The sequence below is a fragment of the Protobothrops mucrosquamatus genome, unplaced genomic scaffold (genome assembly GCF_001527695.2).
Source record: "Protobothrops mucrosquamatus isolate PMUCROS unplaced genomic scaffold, P.Mucros_1.0 scaffold5, whole genome shotgun sequence".
NCBI lineage: Eukaryota > Metazoa > Chordata > Lepidosauria > Squamata > Viperidae > Protobothrops > Protobothrops mucrosquamatus.
The window spans coordinates 3,910,719-3,924,584 of NW_015386392.1; the positions used below are offsets into that span (position 1 = coordinate 3,910,719).

The following is a 13,866-nucleotide window of genomic DNA, read 5'->3' on the forward strand; positions in this document are numbered from 1 at the left end:
GGAAATTATGCAAATACCTCATTTGGAAATGCCTTGACTCATCAATGCTAACTATCAAGCGCTGGGGAAATCGGGAGATTCGGGCAGTTCAAATGGGTATAAAGCTTTATTGCAAGCTTAAGCTCTCTACAAGAATCTGAGCTACTAACGGTCAAGAGAAATGAGCAGGAATTAAGAAGGCAATCAAGGTGGGCTGGACTTGTGAGTGCGCAGGGACTGAGGACTTATGACACATTTGACCTCTCCCTCGGGCTCAGCCTGGTTATCTCCTAGATCAGGGGTGAGGAACTCTGGCCCTTTTATGACTTGTAGACTTCAACTCCCAGAATTCCTGAGCCAGCCATGTCATTAAAAAGGCCATAGTTCCCCACCTCTGTCCTACACTACAGTCTTAAATGATTCCACATTAGAGAGCACAGCCACAAATCTAAAATGTGGAACCCTTCACACATGGATCCTCATCTGGTTAGTGCTTTGTTTGAGGAACATCTTTAAAAAGTCCTCAAACATCTTTGTTTGAGGAACATCTTTAAAAACTCAAATGAAAAGTGAAGTGACAGTCCAGGATTCTAGCCCCCAAGGGTATATTTAGGGAAAGCCCAAGAAATTACATTATGATTGGTAATACTGAAATATATCTGGATATGTGTGAGTCAGTCAGCTTCCATATTTCACAAAGTCTTAACTGTTGATTTCCCTTCAGTCTGAATTCTCAAATGGATTTGGCGATCTCTCATCAAAGTAAAAAAAAATGGAGCTGATATACTCTTTGGGAAGAATACAGGTAGTCCTTGACTTACAACAGTTCATTTAGTGACCATTCAAAGTTACAACGGCACTGAAAAAAGTGACATGAACATTTCACACTTATGATCATTGCAGCATCCCCATGTTCACGTGATCAAAATTCAGACGGCATATGACTCATATTTATGATAGTTGCAGTATCCTGGGGTCATGTGATAATCTTTTGCAACCTTCTGACCAGCAAAATCAATAGGGAAGTCAGCTTTATTTAACAATCAATCAATCAATTAATCAATCAATTAGAATAGAGCTGGAAGGGACTTTGGAGGTCTTCTAGTCCAATTCCCTGCTCAAGCAGGAGATGTGTTGCTAACAACCCTGTTAGTAACTTAACATCTGCGGCAAGAAAAGTTGTAACACGGGGCAAAATTCACTTAACAACTGTCTCATTTAGAGGCAGAATTTTTGAGCTCAATTGTGATCGTAAGTCAAGGAGTACTTGTACATCCAATTTTAAAAAAAATCAGGGGAATAGGTTGCCTCCCAGAATTTGGGTACTCAATCACTGGAGAATTTCAAGAAAAGACTGGTCAATTATTTGTCCAGGATGGAATAAGGACTCCTGGCACGGGCAGAGGTTGGGACTAGAAGACCTCCAAAATCTCTTCCAGTTCTATAATTCTATGATCTACAAACTCTGATCTCATCAAGGAAATGAGCACTGCTTAAAGAGCTCAATGGTATGGGGTCCTTGGTGTTCTCTGAGCTTGGTTGTTTTTTTGCAGACCTTTCATCACCCAACTAGGTAACCTCATCATGATGTGAAAAGAAGGAAACATCTGCAAGGAAACAACTAAGGTCAGAGGGCACCAAAGACTCCACAGTTCAATCCTCAGCTACAACATTCCCTTCTACTGGAGCTCACTGGTACTAGCAAAACACGGCAACATTTTTATATTTTGACTATTCTTGAAAAAGACTAAGCAAGTCTGGACCATTTAGTATCGTGATGAAAGACCAACAGGAAATATCAAGCTTATAGCCTAGATTGGGAATTTGAAAAAACATCCCAGAAACCAACAACAAGCCACCATTATTGTTGCAAGAAAAAAAATCTACACAGCCAGGACATATAATGGCTAAGACCTGAGCACCACTTGAAAAAGTCTTTATCTTTCTATACATAAACAAGTGGGTACACAGTTTATTGTACTATCGGTTAAGACATCGGGCTTGTCGACCGGAAGATTGGCAGTTCAAGACCCCGGCACCGCGTGATGAGGTGAGCTCCCATCCTCACCCCAGCTCCTATCCACCTAGCGGTTCAAAAGCATGCAAATGCGAATAGATAAATAGGTACCACTTCGGTGGGAAGGTAACAGCATTCAATGCGCCTCGGCGTAGTGTCATGCTAGCCACATGACCACGGAAATGTCTTCGGCCAATGCTGGCTTCCTTGGCTAGGAAACGGAGATGAATACCGCCCCCTAGAGTTGGACACGACTGGACAGGGGAAAATCTTTCCTTTTTCTTTTACCTGACAGCTGAGCAATCTCCTTCCTGCTACGTGTTTTGCAAAGCCAAAAGTATTTCATTGTCTACAACTCGCCATTAGCTTTTGTACAATTCAGTATGGCAGTGATAGAGAACGTTTTAGAGACCGAGTGCCCAAACTTCAACCCAAAACCCACTTATGTATCGCCGGGTGGGTATGGCCGCCGGGTGGGTGTGGCCTGCCAGATGGGTGGGCGTAACCAACTCGATATTGCTCCTGGGGAGAGACACCCGTGGGGGCCAGGCAGGGTTGGGGGAGATCCAGGGGGTCTCTGACGGGTGGGGCAGTGGGCAGGAGGCTGGTCCTGTGGGGTGAGGCGAGGCAAGGCAAGTCAGGGCGAGGGTGCTATTGTTGCAGGGTGAGGCAGGGCCCTGGCACCATCAGCCCCCACACCCAGAAGCCAGCAAGTGCATGGATGCTGGGATGCATCCAGCCACGTGGGACCTCAGCAATTTAGCAGGCGGCTGGTTGAAGAGGACAGTTGCCATCTCCGGGGCATGGCACGGGTGCCCACAGAGAGGGCTCTGAGTGCCGCCTCTGGCACGCGTGCCATAGGTTCGCCACCACTGCAGTATGGGATCAGGGAAGGCAAGGAGGAGGAAATCCAGATCCATTAAAATAAAATTGCATTTTCCTCCCATGGATTTTCATTTGCCTTCTGGAAAATAGGACATTTATCCCTTCAATGCTTCACAGGTGCCTCAAAACAAGTGCCATTGCTTTAGTTTCAGTGGAGAATGCTGCAGTGTGAATATTTGCCACCTAATTTAGTGGCAGCTCCTAAAGGGTGTTGGTTCTGCCAACCCTTGTCTCTCATCCTTCTCTCTCTAAAATAAAATAAGATAAAATAAAAAATTAAACAATCTCTTTTTTATCCTATAATTGCCAACATCTGTTCAGGATAACCATCTACAGGTAGTTTTCGACTTACAGCCATTCGTTGAGTGAATTGAAAAAGTGAATTATGAGACTATTTTTTCACACTTATGACCGTTGCAGCATCCTCATGGTCATGTGATTAAAATTCAGTTGCTTGGCAACTGGCATGTATTTATGATGGTTAGCTGCCCCGGGATCATGTGATCACCATTTGTGACCTTCCGACAAGCAAATTCAATGGGGAAGCCAGATTCCTTTAATAACCGTGTTACTAACTTAACAACTGCAGTGATGCACTTAACAACTGTGGCAAGAAAGGTCATAAAATGGGGCAAACCTCACTTAACTGTCTTGCTCAGCAATGAAAATTGTGAACTGAATTGTGGTTGTAAGTCGAGGACCTATCTGTACACAAAATCTGTCATGCACACGGTTGGTTGTTTTGACATTCTTCTCTACCTGCCATGCAGTTGAAAGAACTTAACACTAAGGAGACCTGTCCATAGATACGCTCCTGGCATATTTATTTTTCTCCATCATTCCACTGCCAATTTAAAGGGGGAAAGAGGAACATGAATACATCCATTACTAAGTTTCATAAGAAGGGGAGAGGAAAAAAGGAATTGCCTTCATTTTTGACTAAAATAAGGCAATGTGGGAGGATGTCAAAGAGAGGAGCTGGCACCATTGGAAATTAAAGGACGTTTCATAAGAAGGCTGCACTATTTGTCTCAGTGGGGTTTCTGAGGGGAAAAAAGGACTTGAGAATTGTGCCCAAATTCAGTTGACTCAGATTTAAATTGCTAGGCCTAATGATACTGAAGAAAGATGAATCCAGCCTTCCAACAATGTCGGACTTCAATTCCCATCCTCACAAGTGAGGATGGAGGTTGTAGTCTAACACATCTGGCAGTCAACAAAATGAGAAAACAAAACTCGATTCGTCATTCTGAAGGGGGTTTTTTTTCAGCTATAAAAAGCATTTTTATATAAATACAAGTATTTGTAAATATAAATAGTCTTTAGTCTAAAATTAATTTTATTGAAGGATCTTACTTTTTCCAAGGGGAGTGTCATATTTTTGCAATTTACCTCCAAAACATTTTCATGCAAAAGATTTTTTTCAATGGATTGGGCCTAGTTTAGTATTTTTGTTCTATTTTTCTAACAAGTTAAAGGTTTAAAATATTAGATTGAGTAGGGGTGGGGGATCTTTGCAAGTCATACTTCTGAGAGCCAATTTGAGCTATTAGTTTAAGGTGTTGGGTTTATAACAGGGCTCTCCAAGCTTGACAAATTTAAGACTTGTTGACTTCAACTCCAGAATTCCTCAGCCAGCTTGGTGGCTGAGGAATTCTGGAAGATGAAGTCAACAAGTCTTAAAGTTGCCAGATTTGGAGTCCCATGGATTAGAAGTATGAAAACCTGAGTTTGAGTCATGCCTCAGAACCAGAAGTCAACTCAGTGACTTGACCAGTCACTCTCTCTTGGTGGAGATGTCTGAGAAAGATCTGAGGAGAACCAGGTTGTAAATTTTCCTCATTCACAGAACTACTCAGAGACTCTAGAGCAGGGGTCTTCAAACTTGGCCCTTTTATGACTTGTAGACTTCAACTCCCAGAATTCCTCAGCGAGCGTGCCTGGCTGAGGAATTCTGGGAGTTAAAGTCTACAAGTCATAAAAGGGCCAAGTTTGAAGACCCCTGCTCTAGACCTGACCTACCCTGTCAGCTCAAGAGCCAATGTGGTGCAGTGAGGAAGATCCTAGACGGAAGCTGGGAGATCCTGAATTCTAATTCTGCCTTAGGCCTAAAAGCCATTTTGGCATTGTAGGGCCAGTCCTTCTCTCTCAGCCCTAGGAAGGAGACAATAGCAAATCACTTTGGAAAACATTGCTTAGAAAACAACATGGACATGCTTGCATAGTCATGAGTCAAGACTGACCTGAAGGCACAAACACAAAAAAATTCCACCCAGATATTTTAGATCCACAAAGAACGTTTGATGCTCACCACAAAATAAAGTATGAGGGAATGGATTAAGGCCATATCAAAAAGCATTCTATTGACAGGTTCCTCTATTCCCTTTACTCATCCATACCAAACCATATTCTACCGGCGGCCATTTTGCTATGGGGGAATGGCACATAAGCTTTACTGGGTGCGTCCCAAGTGCTTAACCCCCATTATAATTTTTGTTTCACCTGAAATGACTGAGATTGTTTTCAGCGCCCGGAGAACTCTGAATGTTCGTAAGGCTGAGACATTGCCCAGGTCCACAAATTCTGTTATGTATCTGTAAACAAGGAAAGTTTCAGACAAGAAGAAGAAGAAGAAGAAGAAGACCATGACAGCAAAACAAGGACAGCAAAAGAAAGAAAAGAAGAGAAAGAAGGGAAGGGGAGGACAGGGAAAAAAATAGTCACTTGAGGCTGAGACCAGATATGTCATTATCAGGGCTTCTTACCTGGTTTGTATGAAAGTGTTTTTTTAAAAAAAAATTAAAAAAGCGATCAGTAGCCTAACATTCCAAAGTATGAAATTTTTACCTAGTCTGGTCAATTTTCTTACAAATCTGTTGAATTAAACCAAAATTGTTTGGAAACACTCAGCAAGGCACACATAGCTAGGGACTGTCTTAAAATGGCTCAGGCTTGTCTAGAAATGGTATAGGGCAGGGGTAGGCAACCTTGGCCCTTTTATGACTTGTGGACTTCAATTCCCAGAATTCTTGAGCCAGCATGGCTCAGCTTGGAAACCTCTCCCTTTCCCCTCAGTATGGCTGGCTCAGGAATTCTGGGAATTGAAGTCCACGAGTCATAAAAGAGCCAAGGTTGCCTACCCCTAGTATAGGGTCTCCTACTCATGCAGGAATTGGACTAGATGACCTCTAAGGTGATTTACAACTCTGTTATTCTGTTATCTTAAAGCTGATGTGCTGATTACCAGAATTGGGTAAACGGCTTTTCTGTCTTGGCAATTCTCACCTGTACTGATTTCCTGCAGGTCTGCTGCTAAAATATTTGTGCATTATGGACATTTCTGATCTATGTTTTGGCTGCTGGATTAGCTCATGCAAACCATCGTGTCTTTCATCTATTTAAAACAGAGTCATTTTTTGTATTCCGATATTCCATTTTCTTCCATGATGATCCTCAAGGCAATTGCACAGAATTTTTAAAGGATTCTCTTTAGGCCAGGGGTAGGCCATTTTGTCTCTTTTATGACTCGTGGACTTCAACTCCCAGAATTCCTGAGCCAGCCATGCTGAGGAGAAATGGAGAGGTTTCCATGCTGAGCCATACTGGCTCAGGAATTCTGGGAGTTGAAGTCCACGAGTCATAAAAGAGCCAAGGTGGCCTACCCCTGTCTAAGGCAAAGATTTGTTTAATTGGCCACCATGAATTACTCACATAATTTTCCTGCAGATAAGCAGAAGGAAGATCAGTAGTGCTGATCTTACCTTCTTACCTGCTTACCTTCTTACCTGCTTACCCAACATCACAGGTAGTCCTCAACTTATAACCATTTATTTAGTGACCGTTCGAAGTTACAATCAGTGATTTATGACCATTTTTCACATTTACGACAGTTGCAACCTCTCCATGGTCACATGATTGAAATTGGCAACTGGCATGTATTTATGACATGGGGTCATATGATCACCGTTTGTGACTTTCTGACAAACAAAAGTCAGTGAGGAATCCAGATTCACTTAATAACCGTGTTACTAATGTAACAATTGCAGTGATTCACTGAACAACCGGGCAAAAAAGGTCATAAAATAGGGCAAAACTCATTTAACAACTCTTTTGATTAGCAATGAAAATTTTGGGCTCAATTGTGGTCGTACGTCGAGGACTAACTGTATTGAATTTCTTACTGAAGAACATTAAATACGTAGAAAATCCCAGGATAATGAAAGTGCAAACTAGTCATGTATACAAAGACACAAAAACCAGCACTTAAGTCTTGGCCTTGCAGCAGGAATGAGGCAATGTGATTGGAAAAGATTTTTGGATCAACGTAATCTTATTGTAAATGGGAATCTTACCAAGCAACCAAAAGGAATTAACTTTTTCCAGCTCTCATCCGCGATCTGCCTGAGATCACAGGCTGGTGAGCAAACAAAAAAAAAAACACACCACTGTTTCAAAATTCTCCTGTTATACAGGGAACATGTCTAAGGCAATGTGATGTTAAAGAGGCTCTAAGCATCTACAATCTACTTATAACCTGATAAATCCATATTTTACACATTTTAAATATCGAGATGGAGGGCAAACAAGTCAAAATAATACATGAATTTAGGGACGTAGCTCTATGAAAGTGAAAAGAATGGGGAAACGTTGATGAATCTTTTTACACTATAATGCACTTTCCAATATAAGAACATAATTGAATTTCCTCCAAATTGTTAGTGATTAAAGATTCCTAGGAAAAGATCTAAGTTTCTTGAAGTTAAACAGGAATACAGGAAGTCAGTTAATACTAAATCAGTTAATACCTTTGATCTGTTTACCCCCAATATTGTCAGGCTTTTCAGCTATTACGACAAAACACTCTATTAAAGTGACTACAGGTAATCCTTGACTTACAACAGTTAGTTTAATAACAATTCAAAGTTACAACAGCACTAAGAAAAGTGACTTATGACTGTTTTACACACTTATGACCATTGTAGCATCCTCGTGGTCACATGATCCAGATTCAGACACCTAGCAACTGACTTATATTTATGACGGTCGCAGTGTCCTGGGGTCGTGACCGTTTGACAAACAATGTCAATGAGGAAGCCAGCTTCATTTAATAACCATGCTATGAAGTTAACAACTGCAGTGATTCACTTAACAACTGCGGCAAGAGAGGTTGTAAAATGGGGAAAACTCACTTAACTGTCTCGCTTAGCAACAGAAATTTTGGGCTCAATTATGGTTATAAGTCGAGGACTACATGTACAACATATATTAAGCTGTAATACAAAATTTAAGATTAGTAGGTTTATTGCAGCTAAACTATGGAGCCGTCATGAAAGAATTCAACAACTTTGGTATAACAAATTCATGATCTAATTATATCTAATTATAACAATTAATACTCAGATTTCTTGCAAGTCTGTCGCCCACCTGTTCTACATAAAGGACTAGAAGGGAATTTCTTTGGAGCAAGAAATACAATTTCCATCTGTTTCTTCTTTTTCCTTCTCTGGGGAAGCTAGATACTAAATTAGAATCTTCTTCACACATGAGGTGGATGTTCTGTCAATTAGTAGGTTATTTAAACTTAGCCCTTAACCCTTTTATATATATGTAGGCATGAATACATGCAAGCCCTAAAAAAAAATCCCCCCAGTTACAAAAGCATTTTCTCAAAAATTAAAATAAAAAATTAAAATTATACATATAGTTTCAAATGTGAATCCAAACAGCCCACCTCCAAATATGATTCTTAAGGCAGCTTCTGGCAACTGAAAGCATTAATAGTAATAATAACGGGATTAAAGCAAGCATCATATATTTTTTTAAATATGGGAGTTTCTTTTTACAGACTACCCCGCCCCCCCCATTTTATTACAGAGAGCTAACTCAGTGGAAGGGATGTGGAACTCCTATTTAAAGCCTCATCTATTTTTCTGCTGACATATTAAAGCAGCACAAAGGGGGGGGAAAGATCAAAATACGTTAAAAGATTGTCAAAGCTAGAAGACCTGTCTTATCACTAATTACTGCAGTCAGGAACTAATGTGTACTAATCTTCTATTTGAGTACTGGACCGTTTTGTAGAAATCTCACGGGCATTTTGTAGCCTTTTGCCAATGCTGTTTATGATTTCTACCTCTAATACAGGTAGTCCTCGACTTATAATTGTTCCTTTAGTGACCGTTTGAAACTACAAAGACACTGAAAAAAGTGACTTAGGATCGTTCTTCATACTTATTGGCCATTGCAGCGTCCCCCATGGTCACGTGATCAAAATTCAGTCAACTGGATCATATTTATGATGGTTGCAGTGTCCTGGGATCATGTGATCATCTTTTGGGTTCAGACAAGCTGAGTCAATGGGGAAACCAGATTCACTTAACAACCATGCTACTAATTTGACAACTACAGAGATTCATTTAACAACTGTGGCAAAAAGGTCATAAAATGGGGCAAAACTCACTTAACAGCTGTCTCGCTTAGCACAGATATTTTGGGCTCAGTTTTGGTCATAAGTTGAGGACTGCCTGTAAATAAAATAGGCTATCCCTGTGGTCCTTTTCTCTCTGTCCAAAGAATAACAGAGTCGGAAGGGACCTTGAAGGTCTTCTAGTCCAATCCCGTGCTCTGGCAGGAAACCCTATACCGTTTCGGACAAATGGTTGTCCAATATCTTAAAAATCTCCAGTGTTGAAGCACTTACAACTTCTGGAGTCAAACCATTCCACTGATTAATTGTTCTAACTGTCAGGAAGATTCTACAGAGATTCATTTAACAACTGTGGCAAGAAAGGTCATAAAATGGAGCAAAACTCACTTTCTGGCTTAGCAACAGAAATTTTCAGCTCAGTTGTGGTCGTAAGGACTTCCTGTATTTGCCCACCAAGTGCCCCATGCAGTGGCCATCAGTCCGTGGCTGTTAATGGACTGTTAAAGGGAACAGCAAGTAACTCCCAAGATTTGCCAGCTACCTCTTTAGAAGTGAAATCCTGAATTTCAGTCCAATTCTATTTCTTTTTTTTTCCCGCCTCTCACCCCAAGGTGTGATCGGCCCCCTGTTAGCTTTAAGCTTTAAGCACAATTGAGTACAGAAGTCCCAGACCCTTTCACAACTACAAATGCTTTTGGAAAACAGCTGCCCTTCTCAGAATGCTAAATGCTTCCTTTCTACAGTGGTGGCCCCCACCTTTTCTGGCATGAGGGAGAGAGATTTTTCCACGGACTGGAGGATGTGTGACTTTACACACTGTCTGCATCCCGCAAATGGGGCTTATAGCCTCTTTGTGCAGCCGGTTTCTAGCCCACCGCAGACTGCTGCCAGTCCATGGACCAGGGATTGGGGACCCCTGTCCTACAAGACACTTCCTGCTGCAGTTCTTTTTCTGGATAATCAGCAGGCTTGCAAACAAATTCCTAAGCTGTTTATGTTTATTTAAATTTATATACCGCCCTATCTCCCTTACGGGACTCAGGGCGGTGAACAGGCGATAATAAAAATCACAATAAATATCTATTCTAAAATCAAATTAAATAAATAAAGGCCTGCTCTAAAATACCCCACATAAAAACCTGTACTAAAACCTAATTAAGACTACGCCAGGCCGGCCGCATGGAATAGATGGGTTTTTAGGGCTTGGCGAAAAAGGCGCAGGTCCGCAGTTGTACGTAGGTCGGGGGGTAGGTCATTCCAGAGGGCAGGAGCTGCCACAGAGAAGGCTGTAACTTGTAGTTGTTATTTGTACTTTTTAAGAATACAGATCCAGAAGCATGCTTGAAAATAGAGATAGCTCTGGAAACTGGAGTTGGATTTTACAACAATTCATTTAGTGAGTGTTCGAAGTTACAATGGCATTGACAAACACGACTTATGGCCAATTTTCATACTTGCAACCATCGTTGATCAGGTGATCAAAATGTGGGAGCTTGGCAACTGGCATGTACTCACGACAGTTGCCGTGTCCTGGGGTCACGTGATCACCATTTACAACCTTCCTAGCTGGTTTCTGATAAGTAGAGTAGATGAGGAAGCCAGATTTGCTTAACAACTGCCCGATTCACTTAACAACTGCAGTGATTCGCTTAGTGGCAAAAGGGAAGTAAAATGGGACAAAAGTCACTTAACAACTGCCTTGCTTAACAATGGAAATTTTGGGCTCAATTGTGGCCATATGTTGAGGGCTACCTGTAGGCTTCCCATGTTTCAAAATATTTTAAACATGCAAGATGCATAAAGTCTCTACAAGTTCAGGTTAAAATGGTGTTTTAAAAAATGTTTTAAGCTCTCACCTTTACTGCAACAATTCCTAAATTCTTGCTATTACAACTTACAACCATGAATACTTATTATTTGGTTTCAAAGTTCCCAATATGTCACAGTCCTGTGACCCTATTTCTGACACTCAGCAATTGGCCTGTATTTACAGCTATTTGGAGCATTAATACCACTTTACAATGCCTTGGTAAGGCCACACTTGGAATACTGCATCCAGTTTTGGTCACCGCAATGTAAAAAAGATGTTGAGACTCTAGAAAGAGTACAGAGAAGAGCAACAAAAATATATAAGGAACGGTTGCTGGAATTGGGTATGTCTAGTTTAATGAAGAGAAGGACGAGGGGGGACATGATAGCAGAGTTCCAATATCTCAGGGGCTGCCACAAAGAAGAGGGAGTCAAGCTATTCTCCAAAGCACCTGAAGGCAGGACAAGAAGCAATGGATGGAAACTCATCAAGGAGAGAAGCAACCTAGAACTAAGGAGAAACTTCCTGACAGTGAGAACAATTAACCAGTGGAACAACCTGCCTCCAGAAGCGGTGAATGCTCCAACACTGGAAGTTTTTAAGAAGAGACTGGACAGCCATTTGTCCGAAATAAGCAGGGGGTTGGACTAGAATAGATGACCTCCAAGGTTCCTTCCAACTTTTTTATTATTATTATTATTATTATTATTATTATTATTATTATTATTATTATTATTATTATTATTATTATTATTATTATTATTATTATTATTATTATTATTATTATTATTATTATTATCCCATGGTCACATGACTTATAATGTTTTTAACAGGAACGTGTATTTATTTCCCAATTCTAAAACCTAATGTTTACTTCAATAAAAATGCCCCATTAAAAACAATGAGTTTGCTTAACAGTCACCATGACTGTGGTGCTCACTTAACAACTGCCATAAAACAAAGATCAAATTAGGTCTGGTAATGTGATGATCTGCTTTATGATCATCCTGACTTATAACCATCACGGTCAGGCTCCTTTATTGTCATAAGTCGAAGGCAAGGTCTATGATATATAAAAACCCTCAACAAGGTTCCTACCGGAAAACTAAGTTAGCCCAGTTTCCAAGGCTCAAAAGAGAGGGCATTCACTGCATCCCTTCACCATTTCCTTCAAATCACTCTCTGAAAAGGTGTGAAGGTCTGGTGCCAAATCCACAATGATCCAGAGTTGTACAGTTGTACAGTCTGGGCGGTCTCATGTTTTCAAACAGAGTATTCATTGATAAAACCTTCTTTTGTTCTCTTCTATGCCTGAGACACCAAAAGAGGCACAAGTAGTTTTAAGTTCACAACGTTCAATCAAGGATGGGCAAAACCTGGGAAGTTCCAGTTCTATTGAGCAGACAAGCTAAACAGGCTAATGATGCTAGGAGGAAATAATCTGATTTTTTTTTCTTTAGCTCCTTCTGGTTATGCTAAAATTGGCTACTGGACAGAAAAGGGGATGCTATTTTTCATTTATGTAAACCTCCAAGGAACTTATGCAGGTTGTGCTTGACTTGTGACGGTAATGTTGCCCCAAAGAAGAGGGAGTCAAACTATTCTCCAAAGCATCTGAAGGCAGGATGAGAAGCAACAGATGGAAACTAACCAAAGAGAGAAGCAACCTGGAACTAAGGAGAAATTTCCTGACAGTTAGAACAATTAATCAGTGGAATGATTTGACTCCAGAAGTTGTAAGTGCTTCAACACTGGAGATTTTTAAGATATTGGATAACCATTTCTCTGAAATAGTATAAGGCTTCCTGCCAGAGCAGGGGGTTGGACTAGAAGACCTTCAAGGTCCCTTCCGACTCTGTTATTCTGTTATTCTTTGAAGAGAGAGAAAAGGACCACAGGGATAGCCTATTTTATCTACAGGCAGTCCTCGACCTATGACCAAAACTGAGTCCAAAATATCTGTGCTAAGCGAGAAAGCTGTTAAGTGAGTTTTGTCCCATTTTACGACCTTTCTTGCTACGGTTGTTAAGTGAATCCTTGCAGTTGTTAAGTTAGTAACATGATTGTTCAGTGAATCTGGCTTCCCCATTGCCCTTGCTTGTCAGAAAGTCGCAAAAGATGATGACATAACTCTGAGACACTACAATCGTCATAGGTTGCCAAGTGTCTGGATTTTGATCACGTGGGACCATGGGATGCTGCAATGGTCGTAAGTGTTTAAAACAGTCACAAGTCACTTTTTCAGCACTATTGTAAACAAACTGTAAGTCGAGGACTACCCGTACTGCTACAGGAGCTTTGCAAGTTGTTCCCCAAAAAATAAATAAATTACCAGTTTGCAAAGTGATTTTACTTGTCCTCTTGTAATTATGGCCATATCCTCATAAAGTTCTTTTCTTTGGTCGATGTTGCTTTTATCTCATCCCCAGCCTGAGGGTGAGCAGGTGAAGTCATCCTTGCCAATATTAAAACAGTATTTTTCCCCATTTTTTTCAACATCATGAAGATGGGTGAAATCTGTTATGCTTTGGGTATCTATTATTATTTATTTTATTTTATTTTATTTAATCCCATTTATACCCCGCCCTTCTCCCGAGGGACTCAGGGCGGCTTACAGGTAAATAAAAACAGTACAATACAATAGATATCTCTAAAAGCCAAATTAAAATATATATTAAATAACCTGTATTAAGTTTAATATTATAAAATCCCTTTAAAATCCCTATAAAATCCCCCCCTAGGCCAATC

At 40.6% G+C, this 13,866-nt stretch overlaps 1 protein-coding gene across 1 annotated transcript in view; it reads right to left on the minus strand.

Moving 5' to 3' along the window:
* LOC107303320 (sodium channel protein type 5 subunit alpha) overlaps nucleotides 1–13,866 on the minus strand; it is a 315,483-nt gene that overhangs the window by 257,650 nt on the left and 43,967 nt on the right. The window contains exon 5 of the mRNA XM_015832541.1: nucleotides 5,384–5,475. Within this exon, the coding sequence (XP_015688027.1) occupies nucleotides 5,384–5,475 (92 nt within the window). The remainder of the gene's footprint in view (nucleotides 1–5,383; nucleotides 5,476–13,866) is intronic.